This window comes from Egretta garzetta, unplaced genomic scaffold, assembly GCF_000687185.1.
Source record: "Egretta garzetta isolate BGI_Z169 unplaced genomic scaffold, ASM68718v1 scaffold280, whole genome shotgun sequence".
Classification (NCBI taxonomy): domain Eukaryota; kingdom Metazoa; phylum Chordata; class Aves; order Pelecaniformes; family Ardeidae; genus Egretta; species Egretta garzetta.
Genome location: NW_009258219.1, coordinates 726,517 through 753,469, shown reverse-complemented (window position 1 = coordinate 753,469; position 26,953 = coordinate 726,517). Strand labels below are relative to the sequence as shown.

The following is a 26,953-nucleotide window of genomic DNA, read 5'->3' as shown; positions in this document are numbered from 1 at the left end:
CCCTTCCCCCATATACACACTAAATTTAAATTCTGCTCTGCAGAGGCATGGTCCTTTCTTTTACTGATTGAACTCACATAAGAAAGCAGCACTTGGCCCTCAGCTTTATTTGAGCAGCACTTGGTTCCTTTGAAACTGGGATTGTTTCCAGAGCATTCAGGAATGGCTTTCATAGCAGCACAGTGCTTTAGTTTGGATAATGTATGCTGGCCTTTTTTCACTCCTGAGGACCTGAATATGGTCTTCTCTTTACATAATAGGAAATTCGTGGTGCCTTGTCCTAGCATCTAAAGGACACTCTGTGCCTGCTACAAACCACCGTGCAACTTGGTGCAACCTACAGCCAAGGATTTGGGGAGGAGAGGTGGGGATAATGAATTCTTCGTGGTTCTGTTATATGCCTAGTGATGTAGGAGAAGCTTGGATACAAGCTAATGTACAGCTGTAGGGGTTGTTTTTTGGTTTTTTGCTGTGGCCACATGACTTTGGGCACTGTATTGATCTTAAACGTTATGTTCAGTCTTCCGTAGTTCTGTATATGTGCCCTGTCAGTTTGGTTAAGCATTTTCTACTCCGCAACTAACTCCAGAATACATGAATTTTAACTCTGAGTTCAATTTACTGGACAACTACAACCCATTTTTTAGGAGACTGGTAAGAGTCAGGCAGGTGACAGATCTCCCTACCTTTGTGTAATCATTTTCCACTCAGTTTTGAACTGCCTCGATAGCTGGGACAACCCGTTTTGCACCTGAGGCGCTATCAGACCACAACAATTTGAATTTGCGTCTGGGCCATGCGTCAGCACGTGCTTGCAGTTCTGCTGAATGACTCGGAGCCAGGAACGCAGGCGTGGGCTGGCTTCCACGCGGGTGTGGGATGAGTGGCCTGGTCACACAAGCTTGCCAGGGTAGAGTAATTGCATCAAAATGTTTTGAACAAATTTGAGTTAGTGGAGTGGCTTGCTGCTTTCTCTTATGTGGCTGTGCCTAGCAGCCAGAGCTCTGAAGCTCTGTGTGGTTTTGTTGGACCACAGCCAATGTGTCGCAAGGCTCATAACTTAACGGGAGCTCATGTTACTTTGGCAAAGAGATCTTGATTATAACCTGTACTGATTAATTACGTTCAGGAGCAAAGTTCATCTTGTATATACAACGAATGAAGTCCAAAGCTAAAGATCTTATGGGTTGCTGATGAGCTTTATCAGCCTCTTGAAAATTCTGCTCAGAGTTACCTATCAGCTCGGCTCATCTTCCTCCCAAGGAATACTCACTTTTGCTCCAAGGTTGAGTGCTGCTGTTAAACTATTTACTAGAGAATTGCTGAAGTCTTGAATATCTGCTAAGTAAGAGATAGATGTTTAAGTAGGAGAGTGGGGATTGTTCTTTAAGCCTTAAAGCAAAGTTGTTGATAAATTCCATACTTACATGGTATAGATGTCTGGTCTAGACTTAACTTTCCCCATTTATAAATACCTGTGCATTTATAAGTTCATTCAGTGAATTGTTGTTCAGTTAATTCCTTTTTTTCTCATGTGTCTCTTGCAGGTATTCGTTATAGTTTGGATGTTAGTGTGGATGAAGTGAAAGCCTTAGCATCTCTAATGACATACAAGTGTGCTGTGGTTGGTAAGTGATAATTTTTCAAGCAAGGATACAATCTTTAATTTCAATCACTACTGATGTAATTTACAGAAAAGCATCTAAAGGATTAAATTAAGTTTTAGACAGTAATCTGACTAAAATCTGCAGCAAGGTGGGGAAAAAAATGTATAGTGACCAAAATAATAACACATATTCCCTCTGTTGTTACTGTAGATACTTGTATAAAGTTACATTTTAATTTGAAAAGTCCAATTCTGCTAGTTATCTACTCCCATAAAGTCTTGAAGTCAAATCAACGTATGGCAAACTCTGATTAGGAGGGGGCTAATTTTAGGGGGAACAGACGGAGTCTGTAAAGGATTCAGGCAGGGGAGCTGTGGAGAGAGAAGGATAAAATTCCTTTATGGGTCATAAAGAAGTATAATTCATACGTGGCTGCTAATGTGTAGGGGAGTTTGGAGAGAATCTGCACATTATGTGTAAGAAAACAAAACGCTTCTTAATGTATATAGAGACACTTCACTTAGGACTTCCAAAGTAACGTTTTTTGAGCTTAAACCAGTAAAATATAAACTGTAAAACTTACTGTTTCTACGAGTGCCAAGTACAAGAGCTTGAAGCGTAGAAAATTTAAATCATGAACTTCTGAGTTTCAAAGACCATTTTCAAGCTGGCCTTGAAAGATATCCCATTTTTATAGGAGTACCTATATGACATTACAGCTTATGCTTGCGAAGCCCTAAATGTGGCAAAACCAAATTCACTGCTAAAATCAAAGATATAATTCCTCACACATACTACTGATGTGTTCTGCCTTTATTGTTGATAAAGTAAAATGATTTTCCTTTGCATTCTTATAGATGTGCCATTTGGTGGGGCAAAGGCTGGTGTCAAGATCAATCCCAAGAACTACACAGTAAGCTTAATCATAGATAAAAATTCGGTTACCTGCAGTACTGAAGCCAGCCAGTTAAAAAAACTCTTCTAAGGGCATTGACCACTTAAAACTTCCTGCCGCTTCTGCCTCTGTAAAGGCTGAATTTAGCTTGTGCATGCAATAGATAGGAAAAGCATTTTTAAAAGGTGTGTGTTTCAGAGGTGGAATACTTCAATTACTTAATTTATTACTTTTTTTCTTCAAGTCAGAAGACTACAAATAATTTGGAACCTGATTTTTTTTTTTAAAGTTGATACTGTTAATAAAGGCTTAATTTAAATTACTCTTAGAAAAAAGTTAATGTTTTTGTTTATTTTGACAAATAGTTTTATGCTCCATTAAACCTTTCTATGCAGTGTTCCAGTGTGAATAATAACTAACTTGGCTTATAAAAGGTTTACTGCAGGCTTGCCTTCTTGCCCTAATTAAAATAACTTGTACAGAAAGGCATACTAGAATACATAACAGATATTCAGAGCTCGAAACTCCTGTAAGGATTTGTGTGAAGTCGTTCTACTGTGTCAAATATACAACTGTCAGGCTGGCATTGCTGTTGCTGGTTGTAAATCTCTCGCATAGGATATCAGATTTGGTTGCTGGAAATCTCTGCCGCAAGCACAGGTGGTTCTTCCTGTGCCACACCCCCGGGCTGTGGATCAGAATGTACGGAAAGAAAACCCAATGCTTCCTCGTGCTGCCTGAGTACCAAGGGTCTGTTAGAGAGTGGCATATAAAGTAGATAAATGTATGAATCATCCTTTCTTCTGAAAGAAAAGGGTGTCTGTTTATGTTTGGGCATAAGCTCTAGCAAATATTCTTGAACACTAATGATTTCTTGTGATATTTATTGGATTTTCTCTATAGGACAATGAATTGGAAAAGATCACAAGAAGGTTCACCATGGAGCTGGCAAAAAAGGGCTTTATTGGTATGTTGTGCAATTTTACTATTAAAATTTAGGAATCTGATTTATTGTGCATTGGCAGCGTCCACTAGATGGTATCCTTAAATAACCGTAGTTTTGACTGCTGTAAATAATTTGGGTATAGACCTTCCAGCAAAGAGCCACAAAGAATTGAGTCATTGCATCTTGGTGCATTTTAAAGGGAACCATGCCTTAACTTTTTTCTGGTGGCTGTTCTGCTATGAAAAGCCGCAAAAGCTGAGCTCACAGGATCCAAAATGAATCACATTTCTCTTAGAGGTAGACTATAAAATCGTGACCAAGTTTGTTGCAATTTTAGTCTCTTAATATCAGGCTCTTCACTGTTACTGTTTCCTGTAGCCTCAGTGGAGGCTTTTGGCAGATATCTGAGGAAACAGAGGAAGGAAACAGAAGATCCACCCCAGAGAAAGCTGATGGCTTCACCCATGGCAACCACAGGCTGCAAGAGAAGCATAGGCAAGAAGCATAGGTGCTTGTTGCTTCTGTAATGTTAGTAGGTGTTTCAGGCTCTCAGCCCTGGGTTGTCCTGATAGCTTGCTGTCTGGAGTTGCTCTCTGGAAGTCTGCTCTGGAGAAAGCTCAATGTTACTAGCTTGACTTGTCATTACATGGAGGATCTTTACCTGGAGAAGGTTCTTACTTGACTGAATAATGCGGCCTGTAACTAGTTAGAGTCTGTCATCTATTCCTGATATCTAACTCCCCCTGGGAATGTATATCCATTTATCTGCATTTTCTTGCTCCTCAGCCAGAGCATTTGTCATCTGTACTTTCAGCCAGAGTGTTTCTCATCTAAATTAAGCTTCTGTATAAACATGCTTATTGATGTTACATGTGACTAGGGGAATACTATACACTATGCCAGCTATAGTGATTATTAGTTCAGTGACAGTTAAAATGGTTTGATTAAATTTTTCTTCCTTTTTGGCTCTGTGGTTGGTGCTATGCAGCTTTCACAAACCTTTTAAAAATACTTAGCAAAAAAAACTAGTAGAGGCAGAGTTGTATTTAAAATCTTGCTGAGCAAGTCCCTCTGATCATAAATAGGTTGGGCAAATGCTATTTTTTGTTATCTAGAAAAATACAGACAGGATTTGCTTTTACAACAGCTGTGTGAAAGTTCTTTCAAAGGTTTATGTCATCACGAAAGATGTCGTGTCTCTTTCTTGAAGTGAGGGGTAAAATCAAATGCATGGCATGTGCTACAGTGCAATGACTAGGAACAGCCTATCTTCAATTGTTGAACTCACCCAGGAACAAAAAGGAAATTCTAATGCAAAAAAAATCCGGTTAACATCACAGTATATAGAAATCATATCTAGATAGCGCCCTTCCTGTTGTTGCAGCAATGATCGTCAAAAAAAAAAAAGCTTTTGTTGCATTATCTTGCTCTGACTTTTTATTGACAAACTGACCTTCATTTTACTGAATGGCTTGCGTGAAAGGTTGGAGGTTTTGACAATACTGTACAAATGCGTGATATGACATCTAAAACTGAACTGAATCCAGAAGAATCTGTTGATTGCATAATAAATTGAGGATTAAACAGGAAAACAGTTCTTCTCTGCCAAGCCCTGCACAGTTCCCAAGGGAATAATGGTTGAAGATAACTATTCATGTCTGATCCTTAAAAGCTGTTTCCATTGTTGCCAACAGGACCTGGTGTTGATGTGCCTGCTCCTGATATGAGCACAGGGGAGAGGGAGATGTCCTGGATTGCCGACACCTATGCCAGTACCATAGGACACTATGTGAGTTTTCAGCAGAGGCTGAAAGTAGGAAAGTTTCCTTGATCTTTGCAGAAATCATTTTATCTAGAAATTTCTTACCATGCTGCTTAATAATATAATTTTATTTAATTACATGGATCTAAATATATTCTTGAAAACTGTAACAACTTAATTGGTGTGAGGTTTTTGGGGTACAGTTAAGGAAAAATAGCTTTAAGGTTAGCATTTTTATACTAGGCTTAAATTACATTTGATATAATACCAATTGCAATTGTTCTGCAAAAAGAAAATACACTGTTTTTAAAGGTCTCATACTTAGTCTAAAATTGATTTCTATTTCTACCATTTCCCTCTGTTTTTCATTAGTACCGTAATTACTAATTTAACGTTATTAAACAAATAGTTCATAATAGTTGGTATAGTCCTAAAGTACCGAAATCTTTCCATTTCAGACTACTGAATTTACAAGTGTTATTAAATAAATGCTCTGGTTTTGTGCGTTGAAGAGACCATGTAAATTAAGTTTGCACTATTGGTATAATCTGTAAAAGTATTTAAGTTCTCTGTGATCCCCTAAAAGTAACAAGTAATCAGTGTAAACTTCAGCAAATTTTCCAAAATGTAAAGCAGAAGGACACTGAAGCAATTTATTGCCCAGAAGGCAATAAAAAGTAAGTTTAAGTTTTTAAAAATTAGTTTTTAATTATAGCCCTTAATTTGGCCTTTGCCCCTATGTTGCTGGGGTTATTTGTACCTGTTTTGACTGTACCAAAAACATGACTGTTAACCAAACGCTTTTGCTGTATACTTTCAACAGTTTGGATGAAAGGAAAATGTATTACAGACAACTTAATTCTTAAGGCTGTACTGTCCATGCTACCCAAACTTTCTAGCTTCTCTCTCTGCTACTCCAGCAGGTCATACTTTGCTAAGGAGTCTTGCCATAGCTTGGTATTAGTGTGTTGATATGCTAAGCTATCACATGTTTGCCTATCTCAGCTCCTTTTGAATGGAAAAGACTGTTTCTTTGCACTTTCTGCAGTCTCTTCCAGCAGTCCCTCAGAAACACCACCAGCAATAAGACATTAGAGCCACGCAACACGTACTTCTCACTGGCATGCCTGTTCAAGACGTGCCTGGCTTTCCTGAGACAGTCTCTTGGCAGAATACTTGTCTTGTTCTGGCCTTTAACAATAGGAGGAGGGGATGGCACAAGTTCTTCTAGATCTGAAATACAGTCTAAGGTATCTTGTGCGGGGGGGGGAAAGGAATGCTTGAGGAATAGGCTCTGGCATGCTGATTAGTTGAGTTAAATCACTTTTACACAGAGCTGTCTGTTAGATAGGGATATCATCATAAAACATTGCTTGCTTTTTGTTATTCACTTACGAAAATGTAAATATTCTATTTAAAACTTTAAACCTGATAAAAACCCCAAAATTACGACTTCAAAAAGACTTCAGCATGCAGAGTGGCAACTTGCTCCCCCAGTTATAACTTAAAATTCCAACATTTAAGAAAACTACTGCCTCAAAGCATTTTGAGTTTTAACATTTAATTCATTGCACTAAAATGCATATTTCACTGTGATACAACAGCATTGCTATATTACGACTGAACACAGAAGGCTCCCAGCATATGACCTGCTTTAAGATTTGCTGTATTTGTTAATAGTTCACATACAGTTTTATACAGAAGCTTCAGGTTTTTTAGTAGGTGGAAAACTAAACACTGATACAGGAGAAGATTTTTGAATGGCTGACTTTCTTATTCTTTCCACTTTGTCATCTCAGCTTGTTGTGTAGTCCTACACATACACATGCTTCAGTGACAAAAAACCACACCAACAACTACTGAGGATAAAAGTACAATCTGAATTACGCTACAACAGCTTCTTTATTCCTAGGCCCTCTCTGCATGGCAGTATCTTATTTTTGAAGAACAAAAAAACCTGAGAGGATTTAGGTACATATTTCTGAAAAGTGAATTAAAAAATTGAAATAAGGAAAAAAAAAAAAATTAGTTTACTTAATTTTGCTGGGTTGCTTGTTTGTACATGGAAGAGAGAACGGTAGGCATAGTAGAACTTATGAGCTATTGCGGAGAATGACCAGGTGCAGAGGAGGAAGGTGGGAAGTCTGACAAGGCTGAAAAAAGTGGAATAACCTATGAAAACCAGTTTGTAGAGGAAGATGTTTCAGATAACTATCTGGTTGAGACACCAAGAACAAAAATAAAGGCGATTAAGGAACTACTAGATGTATAAAAGAGACCATGGGGGAAGGAGGGAAGGGGAACTAGGAGGAGAAAATGACCATTGGACAGAACTGAAACTAACCATAATTCAGAAAACAGATGGAAACCATGAGAGACTACATTCAATTGAGTGGAAAGATAACTGTTCGGCAAGGAATCTACAGACCTGATGAGTCAGTGTGTTGCACACAGATGTGTTCAGGGAGCTCGAAGTGGAAAGGAAAAGCCAAATAACAGGTATAAACAGATAGGGGAAGTCTACTCAAAACCTAAGATACAAAGCCAGGAAGCTGGAGAGCCAAGGAGAATATTATTGCAGCGTGGAAAGGGGTTAAGAAACAAGCAAAAGTTCAGTGTCTGAACTTTGCCAACTAAGTTCAAGACTATTATAACCGATACAGAAGTCTTTAATGCTACCCATAAGCCATTTTACATTCTCCTTAAAAGCCTTAGTCTTTCTTTTTGTCCCAAGATGTGTTAAACATTTTTTTTGATTGACTTAAAACCAGAGATTTTAGGACTTTGACATCAACTGTGGTTTGTATATGTGACTTCAGGAACATGCCCTCACCTCATGCTTGGTTTTCTTGCCAAACCATGCAAGTCTTTAACTACCATGTTAACTGTTCCAGAAAATCCATCTGAAGTTGCTGGATCACTGACTTATATATGGCTAAAGTTTTTGATTAAGTTCATCTTTTCCACGCTTCTGTACTTCCTGACTTATCCAACTGACTTTTGAGACATGTGAAGGGACTTAAATAAATACATTCTTATGTAGTTTCAGTCTGAAACGGAATGAAAACCTAAAAATACATCAAAATGCCAGGCCAAGTTTTCTCTAGCAAAACACCACCACAGATCTTGTTTACAGTCGATATGCCACCAGAGGGAGCATACAGCTTAATGACAGCAACACAGCTACATTTCGGGAAGCTGAATTACAAATTTTGTGGCAAGCCCAGCATCACTTTTATTGTTTTTAAAGAGGGGTTATCTTTGGCTTTATATGGTTAACTCACTATCATTTTGAAAGAATAAATAGTTTTTGTTTCCATTACGGCTCTAGTAATCTCCTGCCATTCTGCCTCCACTTACTTTTGTCTGCTTCTTTCCTTCCTCTCACCAAGCATCTCGTGCTCATGCCACAGGCATGCAAATGCATTTGGCACAAGTGGTGGAGAGGAGGGAGCCTCCTAGTGAGTATGTGGCTGGTGGAATAGAAACCCATCCGGTTGCTGGCAGACTCATTTCGGTGGATTCCCTTTCATCCCTACTCTTTCACTTGTGTTGGATGCCAAGCCACTGTGTGACTGTGCTCCCAGGGTGTGGGAGCACTGGGACCAGTGGTGACAGCAGAGGAATGCCCAAACACTGTCTAGTTTAGAAGTTTTTTCAAGTTATTAATTTTGATTTGAAAATTTAACTCTGGTTTTAAATAGTCTATTTTATCTTGGCTAGCTGTCCAGCATATGGAAAATTTAATTTTATTAACATAAAATTAATGATAGAATCTTGATTGTATATATTGCTTTTCTGAATAAAAGTAGTAAATAAGATTAAAATGTCAAGAATAGTGATGTAAATTATGGCTGTAATAGGAGCTAATTTTGAGAAACATGTCCCTCAAAGCTTTTTGATTTGTCAAAGGTCTGCTCATTCCTAACAGTGCAACATGGCCATTCCCATAATTAACCACAGACTGAAGATAACATATACACTTAAATACAACAAAAAATTACAGAGCATATCCAATCTTGCATTATGAAGCTTTCCTGACATCTACTAGAGTACTTCTGAGAAGGTGTTCACACCAGTTCAGGAAGGAAATCATCTTTACAAACTAAATGTATATAAACTATACCACGTTCTGACTCCTACGATTCCTGTTTTCTCTTATCTCTGAAGTGTACAAAACTCCTTGCTCCAGCTGTCTGATTTGTTCCATAGCTCACCAGCCCTTCACTGTTTTACAGGATATTAACGCACATGCATGCGTAACTGGTAAACCCATCAGCCAGGGTGGGATCCATGGACGTATATCTGCAACTGGTCGTGGCCTCTTCCATGGAATTGAAAACTTCATCAATGAAGCATCATATATGAGTATATTAGGAATGACCCCTGGATTTGGGGATAAAACGTTTGCTGTTCAGGTAACGTTTTTCCTTCAACTGCAGGGACAAAGTAGTAAACAAAATTCCAGTAGAACTGCTTTTAAAAAGGGACGTAGCAATAAACCCTGTTAGGGTTTTATGACTTCCAAGTTAACCTTTACTCTCAAACTTCAGAAACACTTTTCAAGCAACGTAGGTGCCCTTCATTTTGAACTGTTTTATAAAAACTGAACTTTCAATTGCACTCTACAGGCACAAAGCCAAATCTCCAGTCTTTATAAACATAGGCTGCAAAGAAAAAAGTGAAATACTATTATGGGAGTTCTTTAAACTAAGGCATTGCACAGTTTTCAGTGAGCTGTGTCACTGTTTCTGCCTACACAGAATTTGTTGCACTGTTCTGTAATAAAAAAATTTAGAGAGAGAAGGAATTGGGGGTTATGTTCTTGTTCTACTATGGAATGAGCACTTGGAAAAGTAGGAAACAATACCTTATCCTAAATTCGTCGGGTTGAATGTACGTTTTTGGTGCTCATAAAACTTCAGGACATGCGTAGTTGAATTTTGAAGGGGTTTGATATTCAGTGATATGCATTAATGTCCTTAAAATTTTGAAGAAATAACTTGTTCTGTTCAGCTTTAAACACTGTGTTAAATGGAGAATTTGAGGGATTGCTTTGTTTTGTTGTTTTTAGTACCAATGCACTGGTTGTTAGAAATAGCAGAGTAATTGTAACCTCCAAGTTGTCCTCTAGTTAACCAGTGGGATGAAACAAACACCTCTGCCCTGCACGGACCCAGCAGCACACTCATGTCTGTGCACTTTGGCATTTTCATGCCTGGCAGGGGCACTTTACAGGCACTTAGATTGAAAATATGGCCATAAGGACAGCTGAAGATTTTTCTAGGAAAACAAGGATAAAGCATTGCAAAGAGACTTAATGCATGACAAAGTGCTGCACTGAAATTTGCTTCTAACATATAAGCAAAAATCCTAATTATGATTGGAGCTGTGTTATACAGGAATTTAATATTCAGCTTTTTTCCAGCATAGAATCTTAATATAAACTTTTGACGTGGATCATGGGACCTTTTAGTCTGCCACGTGTGTTCCTTTACTTCCAGAACGTTGAACAATGGCCTGGAAGTAGGTTTTCTACACCTGTAAGGATGTAAAAAATGCTAAATAAATGCAAAATTATCTACTTTTAAATTTAGGCAATCTGTTTTGTACAGGCCCACTTCAGAAATGTATTAGAAGTGACATAGCTTCCTACTAGTTTGTATGTTTTAATGTGAAGAATTAATGATATTCTTGTTTAATGCTTTCCGTTGTGGGTTAGGTTTTACACTTGTGAGCCTTCCTCACCCAGATTAAATGAGAATATTTCTTGGCCTGCAAATGCTAGTCAAACCTTTGGATAATCATACAAAAATCCATGAATACCTCTAAGACAGTGCCAGTTATAAAATAGATACACTTAATGTTCCTATGTTGATAAATATCATACTTTTGACACTTTCATAGTAGCATTAACGCTTCCCTTCTGTATTTCCAGTATAAAACATTTAGCACAACTGTACACTGCTGGCTATAATGCATAATTTCTACAGTGGTATTCAGACTAGAATAGAATACACGTAGATTTCTTCCAACTTTCCTATAAACATCATCTATTGCCAAGATATGCCAATAGATGAGGAACTATTTAAAGCTATTTAAAGCTATATAATCCTTAGCAGTAATCATCATTTTTGCTGAAGGGTTAACTGTCTCCCTTTCCACCTTCAGGGATTTGGTAACGTGGGCTTGCATTCTATGAGATACTTGCATCGTTTTGGAGCAAAGTGCGTTGCTGTTGGAGAGTTTAATGGTTCTATCTGGAATCCTGATGGGATTGACCCAAAGGAACTAGAAGATTACAAATTGGTATGAAATTTAGCTGAGCAGAAATAGTTTCATTTTTGTCAGCTTTGCAAGCACATAGGATGACTGTAGACTGGTGTTAATTTGTGATTTTTAAATCATGCTGCAATTAGTACTTACAAAATGGCTTAGGAGTGTTGATTCTTCTGGCTTTCTCCTTATCCCCAATATGAATGCAGGTGGTGAGTGCTAATTGGTCTTGTGGCTTTGGCTGTCTCTTAGGTTTATAACATTGTACTGTTTTCACCATTTGACCTGACTCTCAGAAAAATAGCAAGGGCTTGCATGTGTGCAGGCTAATTACTTTGTTTTCAGAATTGGAGTTCCTGATTATTTTGCCTTTCTTATGACTAAACTGGGAAGGATTTATTAAGGAACCAGGGCAAGGAGGTTCCTAAAGGATTCCTGATTGAGAATCACAAGCATGTGGACATCTAAGACTTCAAAGTGCACTTTTGCTGCTTCTTACTTATTGAATGTTTCTGAAAAAATGAAAATCTGTCTGGCAGTGTGACTTTAATATGTAGTTTATAATGAAAACTCGGTATGGTCTTTTTTTTTTTCAGTTTCCAATTGAAGCAGTCTCGAGGGGACAGTTCACAGCCACTAAAATACAGTCTCGCACTTAGAGTTTCTAAGGGGCTTAATTGATGTGTTGTTTTTTACATAGGGAGGATTTGAACGTCATTATCACCCCTTTCTCAAAAGAATTAAATACTCAAGAGCCCAAATGATTATCAGTGTCTCTGTCCAGAGAGAGTTATGCCTCAGTCATGGCAACTTGGACTGTTAGCCAAGCTTTGTAGCTTGCTTTTTATGCCTAATCTAAGAAAAGATAGGAATTATGTTATGTGCTGTTTTTCTAGTACTGTTGCTTCTCCCTTCTTTCTTTTTTGAAAGTTAGAGGAAGGGAAGGGAGTCAAACGAGTACACGCACACACACGCTAAAACCACTCTGGTTTGTGTCCTTCAAACAGCAACACGGGACAATCATGGGCTTCCCTAAAGCACAGACACTTGAGGGCAGTATTCTGGAAACAGACTGTGATATTCTCATCCCTGCTGCCAGCGAGAAGCAGTTGACTAAGGCCAACGCTCACAAGGTTAAAGCAAAAGTAAGTTGGAGAGTTCAAATGCAAATGAAAAGTAGAGAAGACCTGTTTAAATACTAGTGTTTGGTAATTAGCATGGATGGAAACTAACACATGCCTCTGAGTTACTCTGCTGTGATTTCTTTCAGATTATTGCTGAAGGTGCCAATGGCCCTACGACTCCTGAAGCTGACAAAATCTTCTTGGAGCGGAATATCATGGTTATCCCTGTAAGGTTCTATTATGACCTTTGATTTTCATTACAAGGGTAATATTTTTGTAAATTGTAGCAAGACATTATTTATTGAAGGTTTTTATTAATAGCCATTCATTCTTCTAGAGTGGTTTTTAATAACTGATGTCTGGAAAATGGGCGTGTTGATGTTGCTTAAGATTGATAGTAATTACTTAAAGATCTCACTGCAAGTGTAAATGACCATTGATAACGATTACATGAGGCTACTTATTGGGAAGAGAGAACAATCCACAATTAGTTCTTAAATCTGTAGGTTTGTATTTTGGAATATTGGCTACATTTGCTCAATTGAATAGTCCACTAAGCAAAGGAAGAAGGCAGAGTAAACACACTGTCCAGTTTGTTTGTAAACATTGTGTCTCTGGGCAATGCTCTGAATAGTCCACTAAGCAAAGGAAGAAGGCAGAGCAAACACACTGTCCAATTTTTTTGTAAACATTGTGTCTCTGGGCAATGCAATGCAGTGACAGACCTGCCTATCATAGTTTGTATAGTGTAAATGTTGCCTGTAGTGATAATTTGAAAGAATAAGACCTATCCAGGTATAACGATACCCTTTTCCCAGAGAAAGGGTGTCCTGATCAAGTGATACTGCTAGGAGTGGCTGATCTTCAGCCTTTACTCACTGAGATGGCCTACGAATGCCCTGACTTTCTTGATTGAAAACTTGTGCTAAAATAAAAGAAAGTAGTCAGTCAAGCACACCTGAACTTCACATGTTCTAAAGTCAAGACCTCTTCTAAATCAGTAGAAGTAACCCCTGGACTGCAGAAGAGGATAAGTGTTGTCATGTATAAGAATAACAACTGGATTGTCTTCTGCACTGCAGTTTAAACTAATACTTTGTACTTAATACTTCGGCTTGCTTTTCCTTAATACAATGGAGCTGTCTTCGTCACATGGTCACAATTCAAGATGTTTACTATTTCTGTGCAGGATCTTTACCTGAATGCTGGTGGTGTAACAGTATCCTATTTTGAGTGGCTGAAAAACTTGAACCACGTCAGCTATGGTCGCTTGACTTTTAAATATGAAAGGGATTCAAACTACCACTTGCTCAGTAAGTGTTCGGTTCCGCTTTCGCTGTTTAATTGATAGATTGGACTAGCAAGGACCAAACGTGGGAGAAATGAATACAAAAGTATTTTAAATTCACCTTAATTTCCCACAAATCTGCTATTGCTGCTTACTGAAGAGTAGGAAAGATTTGATAGGTTGACAGACTTGCAACTCTAATGACTTAAATGCATACTTTTTCAGTTATCTTTTAATTCATAAAGTGATGCTTTCCTCACTTTTGTGAAAATACTGAACTCAAACCACTTATGTGAAATATTTATTACTTCTTAATAAATGTCTTTCAACTGTACACTTGGTATTTGAGAAGTTTTCAAAGTTTGAGTGGGTAAGATTTTTCTGCACATACAACAATAGAGGGTTTCTATAAAGGGTAATAAAATAACTGGTACAGGTGCTGTAAAAATCTGCTTATGGCCTACAGCTCCACTTACGGCTATTCTGTACTTCCCAGTTTCTGGGCCAGAATACCAATTACATGGGGAGAAGCAGCTTAATGGAGAAGAACTGCAGGATATTGCTCTGTTTTAAAGAATACTCTGTAGAAAACATGAGCATCTCAGGGTGTAGGACTTGACAAAACATACATCTGGGTGGTTTTTAATAAAACCTTTTCTCATAAATTATATCTTTTGAGGTCTGTCTTAAAGTGGTTGAGGGTAATGGCAATTCTAATTTAAATCCCTTTCTTCAAAATTGCATCATCTGAAATGTGATGTGATGTTGTTTAGGAAAGCTTACTAATTAAATTACAAGAATTAACATGAAATAAGTATCAATTCAAAATACCAAAACATTTCTCATGTCTTAAGGGAAAAACCTAAAATGCCACATTGGGCTTTTTTCTTAGCAAGTTGTGTGTATGCGAAGTGCAATAAGAAATAATTGATTGCTTTAACTTCAAGAAATATTTTGTCTAATGCTATCTGTCAAGTTAGGAAAGTTAATCCAGTTTGCTCTATCAGCTTTATGAGTTTACCGAAGTGGGATCAGTAAATCCACAGTTGATTGCCATGTGCCTGTACTATAGCAATATTGCTTCTAATGTTGGAGGCATTCATCTATAAACCCAGATAAATCAACATCTTTCCCTTTTCTTAGAAAACAAAATCAAGATGAGTCCCTCTGTCCCCAAATCTTGTAGTCTGCATTTAATGCAAATGGATGCTGAAAGTCCTGGGGTCAGCTCCTTTGTTAGGGAGCACTTGCCTTGTTGGTTACCTTGCCTCTGCTTTATTTTCCTTTCTAGTGTCTGTCCAGGAAAGCTTGGAAAGAAAATTTGGGAAACACGGTGGAACTATTCCAGTTGTGCCTACAGCAGAATTTCAAGATAGGATATCGGTAAGTAGTTGCTGTTGTTTGTTTTTTTTTTTTTTTATGGTTACTGTATTCTGATATAATAACTGCAACCTAAATTTTACCACTTTACCATTACGGAGGTTTTTGCCCCAAGCAAGGCATTACTCACCGTTAGCCTGATGGCCAAACAAATAAAGCCAAGTAAATGATCTGAACTGCTTAGGAGTACTGGAAGTAAGCTATTTTTTCCTTATTTTGCTTGAGCCATGCGAAATACCTCCAATGTTGTTAAAAAGCTACAGTTTTAACACAGATGCATTTTTTATTTGTAACTAGTGTTAGATTGCATGTTGCCATTCATGTAAGGGAGTTTTTCAGAGCAATAAATTATCTCCATTGTTTAGACAAACCATGTGAATTTTTTGTACTAGAGAGGGTGCAGGGAATGATTTTTTTTTTATTTATTTTTTGCAGGCCAGTAAGGAAAACTTAAAACCCTGTGTTTTTTCCTGATGCTTTTGTTTGCTATTAAATACTTGATATTTCTGCTGACTAACCTGACAGATACATAGATTCCATAATTTCTTTGAACCCTAGCTATCACAGTCTATGGAGGTTTTGTAGTGGGAAATACTGCCTCAAACATTACCAGAATTTGTTCTGAGATCTTGTTGATATAGTTTGCCTAGATTTCCAAACAACTTTCAACAAGATCCCACGCCACAGACAGTTTGTATGCTGTTTCTGTAATATAGACAAGAGCTGAAATTGTAGAACGTTCTTCTAAGACTGAATTAACAAGCAAAGAAATGTCAGGTACAATTCATTATAATCTAATGCGTAGCAATCCATGGTGGGGAAATTCTCATAAAATGATGGGTTGTGAGCTCACCCATTTGCATTCAAATGGAAGATCTGGAGATAATGACAAAATATAAGCTTAGAAATCCATAGCAATCAAAAGCAAATCCAGCATTAGAGATTGTTCTGAAGGGAAAAGAATAAGACTGACTAATGATGCCACAGTATAAACCCAGGGTGTGTCTGCTTTCTGAATACTGCATGCAGGTTAGGTCTCTGTGTCTTAAAACACTGTAGATGTGGAGAAAGTTCAGAGCAAGATCACAAGAATAATCAAAGGTATGAAAGCTGCTCATACACGGAACAGTGAACTAACCTAGGTCCTACTGGCCTGAAATAGCTGTGACGTAGAGGCAGTAATCCACAGAATGAGTTGTGTGAAAGTGGATGGGTAGGGATAGACTGTCCAGCGGAAGGAAGGGTAAAGGAGAATGAGGTGCTGTCAAACAAAACTGGTAGAGTGAGGAGCAGAATGAAGAATGGGGATGGTTCCTAGCACAGCAGACAGTAAGATGTGGAATACCCTGCCAGGGGACATATGGAAGCTAAAAGGGCTGGTCAGTTTGTTTTTTAACACAAATTCAGGAGGAGATGGGACAAATGATTGGGGGAAACAAACCAGTGAGTTGTGAAAAACATTAAACCATACTTCCTCAGGAAGAAATTGGGGGAGATGCATATAAACTTGGCCACTGTGAGATGATAGCAATAGACTTCAGCCTGATCCAGTGCGATACTAGCATTTTCACAAATGTTAGGCTGAATGAATAGCATGGTAGATGTGGCTTAAAGTGATTGCTGTGACCTCTTAAACACAAGCCGTAGAAACTGGCCTAGTCATTTCTACATCCATCCCAAACTGGTATTTGAGGAAAAGCATGTACTTTGTGAAGCCAGGTCTCAAATTACTAGAATCATAGAATTGTTTGGGTTGGAAAAGACCTTTAAGATCATCAAGTCCAGCCATTAACCCAACACTGCCAAGTCCACCACTAAACCATGTCCCTGTGCACCACATCTACATGTCTTTTAAATACCTCCAGCGATGGGACTCAATGGCTTCCCTGGGCAGCCTGTTCCAATGCTTGAGAAGCCTTTTAGTGAAGAAATTTTTCCTAATATCTAATTAAAACCTCCCCTGGCGCAATTTGAGGCCATTTCTTCTTGTTCTATCACCCATTACCTGGGAGAAGGGACCGACCCCCATCTCACTTCAACCTCTTTCCAGGTAGTTGTAGAGAGCAATAAGGTCTCCCCTCAGCCTCCTCTTCTCCAGGCTAAACAACTGCAGTTCCCTCAGCCAGTCCTCATGGGACTTGTGCTCTAGACCCATCACCAGCTTCATTGCCCTTCTCTGGACATGTTCCAGTCCCTCAGTGTCCTTCCTGTAGTGAAGGGCCCAAAACTGAACCCAGTATTTGAGGTGCAGCCTCACCAGTGCCGAGTACAGGGGAAAAATCACTTCCCTAGTCCTGCTGGCTGCACTATTTCTGATACAAGTAAGTTACAACAGTCAGGATAATGGAACATCGAAGCTGATGGCCTGAATTAGAATGACTGTCTTCAATTATTTATTGTTCTGTGTATTTAAATTCTAATGGGAACAAAGTTATTGTGGAATTGCTGAGGGCTAGTACAGTGTTGAGTATGTGAACTGGGTATCTATGCCCTTCCTAAAACCTGACAGTCTTCAAAATGATTGGAATTAGTTTCTATAGGTTATTAACTCTTGGAAGCTTTTGTTGTTTAGCATTTACTGCGTGGTTACTACATCAATAAAAAATGTTAGCATCATCCATCTAGAAGGTAGGCATATGAAAGACTCCAGTGCTTACATCAGGTTTTATAATTGAATTGACCATAATTAGCTCTTCAAGTAACACAGTAAGGGCAATTTAGTTCCTTACACCAGTCATTAGAAGAAAATGAGCAAGCAAACTTCAGTTATTATGGGAATCCAACATGTCATTGTCCCCGGTATATGACTACTACCTTTTTGTGTTTTGAATTAAACCCTGGTTTTATTTGCTGTTGTTGCAGGGTGCGTCTGAGAAAGACATTGTCCACTCTGGGTTGGCTTATACAATGGAGCGTTCTGCCCGGGTAAATATTGCATTAGTAAATGTACTTATAGGAAAAAGAACTTATGTGACTTTGCAACAGTTTTTGAATGTGTGGTGCAGAATTTCTTTGCAATTAAAGGAGTAGATAAACAGTTCATGAAAATGGAAGTCACTGTGAGTATGAGGTATTTCTGCTCAGTGCAGGAATGTGCAACTTTGAGTACAGTAAACATTAGAGACTAATACATGAAATCAGGAAGTCTTTTCTAGAAAAAGCTGTAGTAATTAGAAAATTTTTAGTTTTCCTCGTGTACCTGACTACTCTGGGACACATACCTAAGAGTGATTTACTTTGTCACCAGCAAGCAGTTTCAGATTAATGCCTTTATGCAGTATTCTTATTTACTGGGGCAAAGACTACTTGAGACATCTTGTCTCTTCCTGTATCTGAGGTGCATGTGGATCCAAGACTTGAAGTGGGGCAATCCAGTAACGTGGGAAAGATTTTCTTCCCTTTCGGATCTCAACTGTAAGGGGAATCAAGAAATTTTAGACTCAATCCTCAAAGGATCTGAGCTCTGATACCAATCCAGCAGCTCTTGTACTCCTAACTCAGATCCTCTAAGCAAAACCTAGCGTAGTCCCTATGGAGAAACTTGCAGAAATCACATGTAACCTTTTCTGTTTCAGCAAATCATGCGTACTGCCATGAAGTACAACCTGGGTCTGGACCTGAGAACAGCTGCCTACGTCAATGCAATCGAGAAAGTCTTCAAAGTGTACAATGAGGCTGGCCTGACCTTTACATAAATAGGCCATTACTGCTCCTTATTGTATCCCATCCCTCTCGCCGTTAATGTACCCTCTTCTTGAAAAAGCTTATCACAAGTTTACATGTAACCACAAAATTTTCTTTTCTTCTGACATTATAGTGGATTCTATTCTTTAGTTTCAGTCCAAACTAGTCTTTTTTACAATAAAAATCCATGGATTAGGAAATTGTATACAAGTATGTATCTGAAGATGACAGTTCATCTGCACTGGTGGGGGCCATTCTGGGTATTTCGCCTACAAAACAAAATGGTACATTTTATGTATGAAAGAGTGGTCTTGCCACCTGAGCCACTTCTCAGACTTCAGATCAGATACTGTACTAGATGAGCACTTAGCTCATTATTACTTCATGCACTTTTGTTTAATGATGTAATTTTCGCTTTGGCACTTTCAGTAAGGCCTTGTATGATCAATGCTGTGGCATTGTCAAAGGAAGAACGGGCCTCCAGCAGGGATTAACTTTGATAGGAGTCTAATTTTTATTTGTAGTAAAGGTTCAGGCCTGATTCTCTTTAGGCAACGTTTTTTCTTTAACCGTGCTGCTGTTAATAGGACTGCCTTTTACTGCTTGTTCAAGCTAGCTTGACTATCACCGTGAAGTATGTAGAGGTGACAGACTAATATTTTTATAAGCTGAAACTATCGAGCAACTCTAGTTACGTTTTTAATCAAGTACCTACATAACTATTCTGGCTATAGGTTTTTTCCTTTTTTTAAAAAAAGGATAGTCTGAATTTGGTAAGCAATCATACTTAGGTTTTTTGGAATTCTGTTTCAGTCTTTTCCTTTCAGAGGCTTTCTGAAAATTAGATACTGCCTCAGTGAACAACTAAAGTGAAACTGAACCCAGAAATCATTGGCCAATCTACAGCAGAGCTAGAATGCTGCTATAAACTTAATCCACTGTCTTAACACACACAGCCTTTTTTTTTTGTCATCAGGAGGTCGTGAAAGTTTTGAACGTAGAGTACAACAAAATGAACCTCAACACAACATTGGATCAAGCACAGTTTTTAAAGTGTAAGGCTTTTGTCCAGTGGAGTCCCCTTGAAGTGCCAGATGTTATTTATGTAATGAATATGAATGTTTTTTTTAAAGACAACTAGTCCTTCCCAGAAACTCATGCTTTTTTTCTAACTACTTTGTAACTGCATGACATAGCCTGGAGAGAAGAGCAGTTATTAAAAAAAGTTGACCTTTCCAAACCTACTACGCTGGTGTATTACTGTTTTCTATTTCATTCAATAGCTTTTGGTAGTTATGATCAGTCTGTGACTCTTCACAGCATGCTTATTTATTCAATACATGCCTACTGCTACGATACTGTCTCTCAGTTATCCCAAGGGGCTCAGTAAGACAGATCTCTGTCTCTTCAACTTGCCTGTGGGCAAGACTTCTGAAGTTGGGTATATCTGGTAAATCATTTCAGGTCTTCACTGTGTCCTCTCACGTGTGTGTGAAGAAATATTCTAGTAGTTGGCATGGCGCAATAAACCTGTGTGGTGCATTTAATCAGTGGCTTACTCCATCATATATGCTGATATTGATGGTTATAAAAGTACTACAGATCACCTAAGTGCAGTGTGTATATACACTGGCATTTATTTAAAATAAACCAAACACACAAAAACCCTTTGAGCATGAAAGAATTACCATGATCAAGGTGGAGAGCTCTAAGCATAAGATCTGTGTCTTGGATCATATTTTTCACTGCAGCTTTTATGTCAATATTATTAGATAGTAAAAAAAAAGATTGTAACAATTCAACTCCGACAAGTTGTAACCTACTTCCACCAAAACATGGAGACTACAATCACAAATAAATAGTTATATTATTGAAAAGAGAAAGAATCTTAAAAGCTGAGTTGCACTATCTGGCAGCAAAGTCATTGAAAGCCAAGTGCAGCAGCAGTGAAGAGACTGGGCTAATTTACTGCTGTTCTCTCTCTCTCCCTGGCCACATTTCCTCTCCTCTCCAGCTCGTAAAGCACCTCCAGTTTAGCTGTGCAAACTTGAAAAAAAAAAATAGGACCCTTTTGGTGTTGAAGCATATGGAAAGCTGGCATAGACACAGGGGTATCTTCTACCTCCTACCCACCATGAAGGAAAACAAAAGCCAAAAGCTGCACAATGCCTGAATATACCAGTTCATTAGAATCTTGTATTCTTGTACGCCCACACTTTAACATTTTTTTTTCCTGGGATGTCTTTAAAGAAAGCAGACCTACCTATGATTTCACCAAACCCAGAGATGAGCCCTTAAGGTTGGCTGCATTTTGCCTCAATAGCTCCTGAGCCCTTGTTAGCTCAGTCAGCGCTGGGGACCTGCGAGGCACCCGTCTGAGCGTACCCAAGGGCTGGTGTAAGGAGAACTCGGGGTACTTTACTTTTGATCAAAAGGAGATTGATGCTTGGGGTCTGACTTAAGGTTACAGCACATCAGCTGCCCTTTGGGTGTAGCTAAACACAAGAACCAAACCGTATCAGTGACTCCACACTCCTTGTGATAGATGGCCTGTTCTGACACAGTCTTGTACCTTAAAGCTACGCTGGTGCTGAGCATCGTTGTGCTCCATCCTAACGTGATCAGACAGTTAAGAAAAGAAAGTTTTGTAGCACATACCTCAAGACCTGGCAACAGTAAAGGAGGGGGGGGGGAAGTGTTAAAATTTTACACAGTTACTGGGAGTTAATGTGGTTTTAGAAGCTTGGGTGCTAAGCAGCTCTAGCCTTTTCCCAGCCCCGGTTGAAGAAAGCAATCACTCGCTAGGAGTGATTTATAACTGCACTGGTTTGGGTTTTTTTACTGCTGTAACTTCAATTAGGCATTTGTTAGACCAAATTTCTTGGGGAATACGCCTCTCCTTATATACATGTACCCACACACACAAGTTTTATCTTGCAGCTAACAACATGGTCACTGCTTGTATTCACCTACATGCCACTAGACATTCACCAAGAAACTCTCTAGGGTGTTTGGCAGGGAGCCAGTCAGTGCCCAAAGTTAGATTTAAGCACAGATTTGAACCTGCTCTGAACCACACCTGATACCTAGAGCAAAACATCCTTACCATAGCCGCTGTTTGTAACTTCTCATGCAGTATTAAGTGCTGACCACGTAGATAGTTTGCATTGAGCCGTGGCTCAGTAAGTACCCTGAAGTTGTGAGTGAATTTCTTAAGGACGACAAGTACAGTGTTTAGGGTTACGTGCCTCCTGCAAACTACTAAATGCAAAAATATCTCTATTACACAAAAGAGCAAGTAGAACAATGGGGGTTTTTTTTCATCCCAGCAAAAATCAAACCTATGTCTGTTTTCACCGATGGCAACTGTCACCATAAGGAGGAAGGGTTGGAGCAATGGTAATTCTTGCTGTGATTCCAAGACATCAAGTAAGTGACCTCTAAGTTACTCCATTAGTAATTGGTAAGCCCATAAGAACAGATTCCTTACTCATTGCTGTACCAAGTCATTGGTTACCTTCTCACTCTAAGTTCATGTGCATGCAGGGTTTTTTGGTTTGTTGTTTTTGTGGGTTGTTTTTTTTTTTTGGTTGGTTGGGTTTTTTAAAGCCCAGACTTGGTCAGTTCTCATTTTTCCAGCTCCTGTTTGATTCCCGTCCATCCTGGTGTTTGACAGGAGCCCTGCAAGCGTGGCAAACAACTCTGTTGCCGTACCAAGTGCTGTGTTGCCCATCAATACTTTGCCATGCAGAGCTGTTGAAGTTGTACCAGTGAACCAGGCTGCATTCAGCAGTTCAGTGGCCAGCCAAGTGCTCGCTGGCACTAATGCCTTAGTCCTGCTGTTAGTATGTTTTGGTATCACAGTGCTCTTTCGCAGTGGTTATGTATACCTTAGACACACTCGAGCATCCGTCAGCAGAGTATCAAATCATAATTTTACAGATAAGCAGCGGCGCACAGGTGCTTACCTTGTCTTGTAATGGCTGTTCAGGCGCTGAGCTTGCATAACTTGCATGCAGGCAATCACCCCTTGCACTCAGTGGCAAAATGGGAGAGACACCAAATCTCAAGTCCTTGGCTTCACATTGTGCCCACTCCCAGCCACCCCTTAGCTTGTGAAAGATGACAGTGTCTGCATTAGTAGCACAGCTTTGGCTGCCTGCTCTGTGCAGTAATCCAGTCTTTCTAGACCAGGGACTGTGAATGTTTTGGTTTTTTTTTTTAAGTATGTGTAACCAAAGGATTCTTAAGGAATGCATGCAAGACAGGTAGAGTATAAGCATTGTCTTTATTTAAGAGTACATGTCATAGAAACTTGTTTACAAAAATTTCAGTGGTGTTACATTTTTAATCTTCATTGCCCAAAGCTTTTGCCCCACGAAGTTGCCTGATTCGCTACATTTTTTACAGCTTTTTCACCGGTTTCAGCAACTTTGTAGACTTCATCGAGAGCTTTTAAAACAGAAAAAACAAACGTAACTGTGGTTATCGCTGCAACACTTTTCCCTTGCACACCCGGTGTGGGACAAGGCAGAGTTGGGGGACCCGTCTGGGATGTCACCAATGTGACATTATAGAAGTAAACAGAAATGTGCCCGTACCTTTCTGACCAGCATCCTTAGCCTGCTCCACAGCTTGCTGCACCGTCTGCCCCACAGCGTTAACTGGAATTAGGAGAAAAACAAGTGTAAAGCAAGCTATCTTCACCCTTCCCCTACACTAGTAATCACATTTTAAAAGGGTTCACTAAATGTTTCAGGGCTAGAAGATGAAAAATTACTCTATAAGGATGGGCACCCTGATCTAACAGGAGAGAGCTGCTGTTATGAATCTGGCTGTAGTTCCCCATGCTATCATGCATCTTAGTAAAGATGAAGATCATGGAAGTTACAATCTGTGCCACCTGCAGTGTCAGGAACCAAACCCTAGTTGAGAATCAGGTGCAATGAAACCTTCCTTTTACTGATCCTTGGCTAGGATCTGCAGAGAGCTGGCTTAGGTGGTTCTGTCAGTGAAGATTCTCCCACCAACTGCATAAAGCCCAATGCTAGCTGCCTGAAGAAGCAAGCTGCAAGAGCAGCATGTCAAAATTCAGCAATTAGTCTAATACTATCTCTTGTAGCTAGAGAAAATTTTATTCTGCAGGAGACCAGACTAGTTTTAAAGGCATGGAAGTGTTCAATTGAGACATGAAGAACGAGAGAAGGTATTGTCTTAAAGTGGAGGAACTGCAGCCTAGGAAATAGTGATAAAGATTCAGATGATTGGCTTCCAATAGCTAGGATCCAGGAAGTCTTGCTCACAAGAGTCAAATAAAAGTCTAGGGCAAGTGGTCTTCAGCTGAACCTGTATTTGTTTTATTTACCCAGCTCCAAATACTGCTTTGTGAAAGCCATTGATGTGTTCTGTACAACAGACACAGAACGGGGGCGCTGACTGAGCAAGCCAGGTTCAGGGACATCACATGGAGGAGCAGTGATGAGGTGAGGGAGGATATTTAAGTAGACTGGGAGTGTCTAAAACTTCAAAGGTCTCCAGGCTTGGATTGAATGGCTCTTCAACAGTAGTTGTTTCATCAGCTGTCTTGTAAAAACCAGTGCCCTATTTCACCCTGGGTTTGTAGGAACCTTCCTACAGCTTAAGACATGCTAATTATCATCACGCGTCATCTGCTGCTGCAGTTTCTTAACATGAATGATGTACACTGCTCATAAGGTACGGGTAAGGAAAACGCTTCCTGTAGCAATCTTGAGGCGCGGCTGATTTCATGGCTCCTTTTAGGAACCATGGGGTAGGTGCTAATTTTAGATGCTTGCAAAGCACAGTTGTGCCACTCTGCACTTAGCAATGGCTCATGGCACCGCGCCGGCAGGGCACGTGCAGGCACAACAGAAGTAGTTCAGAGACAAGGTAATTATTAGTTGTACAGCCACCAGCTGGACAGTCTTGTTCTAGTTAAAAACCAGCATAAATTCCCCCTTTGTTTTCATTTAAAAGTGGATTTGGAAGGTACCTCTATTTATAATACTCCCAGGAGTGGGTGCATACTGACACTGATGCAACATGAGTTCAGCATTACACGCTGTGTATTTACTGCCCGTCATCGAGGTACGTGCTGATGGCACAGAAACAAGCGTCCAGAGTCAGACCGGTGCCCAGGAGCTCCTGTTGTTGTTGTTCCAGGATCCAGCTCCAGCTGGAAGGGCTGTGCTGTGGCACAGGACTCACTGGGAAGATTTGTGCAGGCAAAGAGCTTCAGACTGCTGGTGTCCAAAAAAAAAAAATCGCTTGGCTTCGAGTGCTTCGGATAAAGGGAAGGACTGCTGCTACCATTTAAAAACTTTGGTCTTGGAGTTTGTAGACTCTTAAACATTTACTTCAATCATTGAACAATGAGATTACTACTCAGCCCCTTCAAGATAAATACCACCTCTAAAAGATCCACATCAGCCTTCTATAGCATAGGAAGCCATAGATAAGATTTCCACGATGTTAAAAACATTAGGAGCATCAAAAAAACCCCCAGAAATACGCATTTCTAGGGCTGCTGTACAGCAAAAGCAAAATGAAGAGATCTTCATTTGAAAACAAAAATCAATGGTTACCCTCCAAGTGGCCACATCCTGGTGCTTCTCTCTCATGCTTCAGCATAAAAAGAATGGATTTGAGAATCAGCTTTGGAGAAGGGGACAGGGGTTGTGGGACTAGGCAGCGTTCACCTACCCAGCAAACTGAACCAAGGATGGATGGTAAATAAGTAGCAGGCTTTCCACTTGCTTCATTGGGCACATAACCCACAAGTAATAGTTCTACTGCGTTTGAAGTCACAAAGTGTCTGCTTTTGAGAGTTTACCTACACGTCATGTAAAGAAATACAGAATGGTCTCCACTGCTCATGTATTACAGCAAGCACAAACACATCAGGAATTGCTCCAGTGCAGAGCTCAGTGCCAAAGCTTCACTAGCAATGGCTCATCTAAGCAGCACGTCATTTAAATTCAGGGCTGATTCTGTGAGCCTCTCCACAGGAGTAAGCTTGACTCGGGTGTCCTGAGCCCCTGCAGCTGCGCTTTGGCTTTCGGTGGGGCGAGTGGCTGCAGTGCTGGGGGGGCTGGGGCACTGGCAGCAGGGCGGACTTCACTGCATGTCTTTGCGCAGCACTGAGCAGATCAAAGACCTCAGAGCTTCAGGAAACTGATGTTCTACACTATTACAGAGCTCATATTTATCATGGCTGTTCACATTAGAAAACAAAGCCTTAAATAAGCAGCCTTGCCCGACCTCTTGGCTTTCTGCTGTCCTCTTCCCCCATCAGTGTATCGTTAGACACCCACACGGTAAAAGCCAAAGTGGGAGAAGTTGTGGGAAACTAGTAGTTAATGTCAGTCCTTCGTTTACTATAGTGTTAGAGGGTTTGGAGGTTACGGGACATGGTGACTGCACCCTTGAAGGCAGCATCAGTGGAGTTCCTGCCCAAGAGACAGATGTGCTCCCAGCTGCAGGGGTGGGAGCAGGGCACACGCTGTAACACCCAAGGAACAGGAGGGGGGGAGAGCAGTGATTTATATTTACCTGCCACCTGTGCGGCGCTTTCAGCCTGTTGCGTGGCTTCCTCCGCAAGCTTCTTCCCAAATCCGAACATGGCTGCGCTCGGTCCTCTCTCCCCGCAGAGGATGGGCAGGTGAATCCCCAAATTCGGTTCTGTTACAATGTTTGGCAAAGTGCAGCTTTTTATAGGCAAAGCAGGACTCCTCCCAGCAGTTACAGGGCAAATGCAAACTGGAACAGGGAAAAGCCATGAGCCCTTGTTGGGTGATTAATATACGAGGCATAAAAGGGTGAAGAGACATGAGCATTTATTATGTTTTCCTCCCCGGAGAGAGGGCGTGGATTAATCAGCAGAAGTTTTCCATAGCCCAGGAACAAAAGCTTTGTTTTTCCATATCGAGGAGTTGGTAAACAGCATGCAGGCTGCAGCTGTGCCGGCCAAA

At 39.9% G+C, this 26,953-nt stretch overlaps 1 protein-coding gene across 2 annotated transcripts; it reads left to right on the top strand.

The window, feature by feature from the left end:
- Window positions 1-1,545: 1,545 nt before the first annotated feature.
- On the top strand, window positions 1,546-19,111 carry GLUD1 (glutamate dehydrogenase 1). Of its 2 annotated transcripts, XM_035888605.1 has the most exons (12): window positions 1,546-1,628; window positions 2,465-2,520; window positions 3,406-3,469; window positions 5,143-5,237; window positions 9,449-9,628; window positions 11,382-11,519; window positions 12,494-12,631; window positions 12,757-12,837; window positions 13,800-13,923; window positions 15,190-15,281; window positions 18,141-18,203; window positions 18,854-19,111. In XM_035888605.1, exons 1-12 carry the CDS (start codon window positions 1,604-1,606, stop codon window positions 18,971-18,973), a joined length of 1,176 nt encoding a protein of 391 aa, XP_035744498.1. In that variant the 5' UTR covers window positions 1,546-1,603; the 3' UTR covers window positions 18,974-19,111. The 2 variants fall into 2 exon arrangements, with proteins under 2 accessions (XP_035744498.1, XP_035744552.1); XM_035888659.1 differs by lacking the exon at window positions 2,465-2,520.
- The last annotated feature ends 7,842 nt before the right edge of the window (window positions 19,112-26,953 follow it).

What these genes read in the sequence shown, in the direction of transcription:
- GLUD1 (XM_035888605.1), top strand. Translation starts at nt 1,604, where the DNA reads ATGACATACAAGTGTGCTGTGGTTG. An exon ending in CCAGTACCATAGGACACTAT is followed by an intron (nt 5,238 to 9,448) that starts GTGAGTTTTCAG and finishes ACTGTTTTACAG; the next exon opens with GATATTAACGCACATGCATG. An exon ending in CAATGGAGCGTTCTGCCCGG is followed by an intron (nt 18,204 to 18,853) that starts GTAAATATTGCA and finishes TTTCTGTTTCAG; the next exon opens with CAAATCATGCGTACTGCCAT.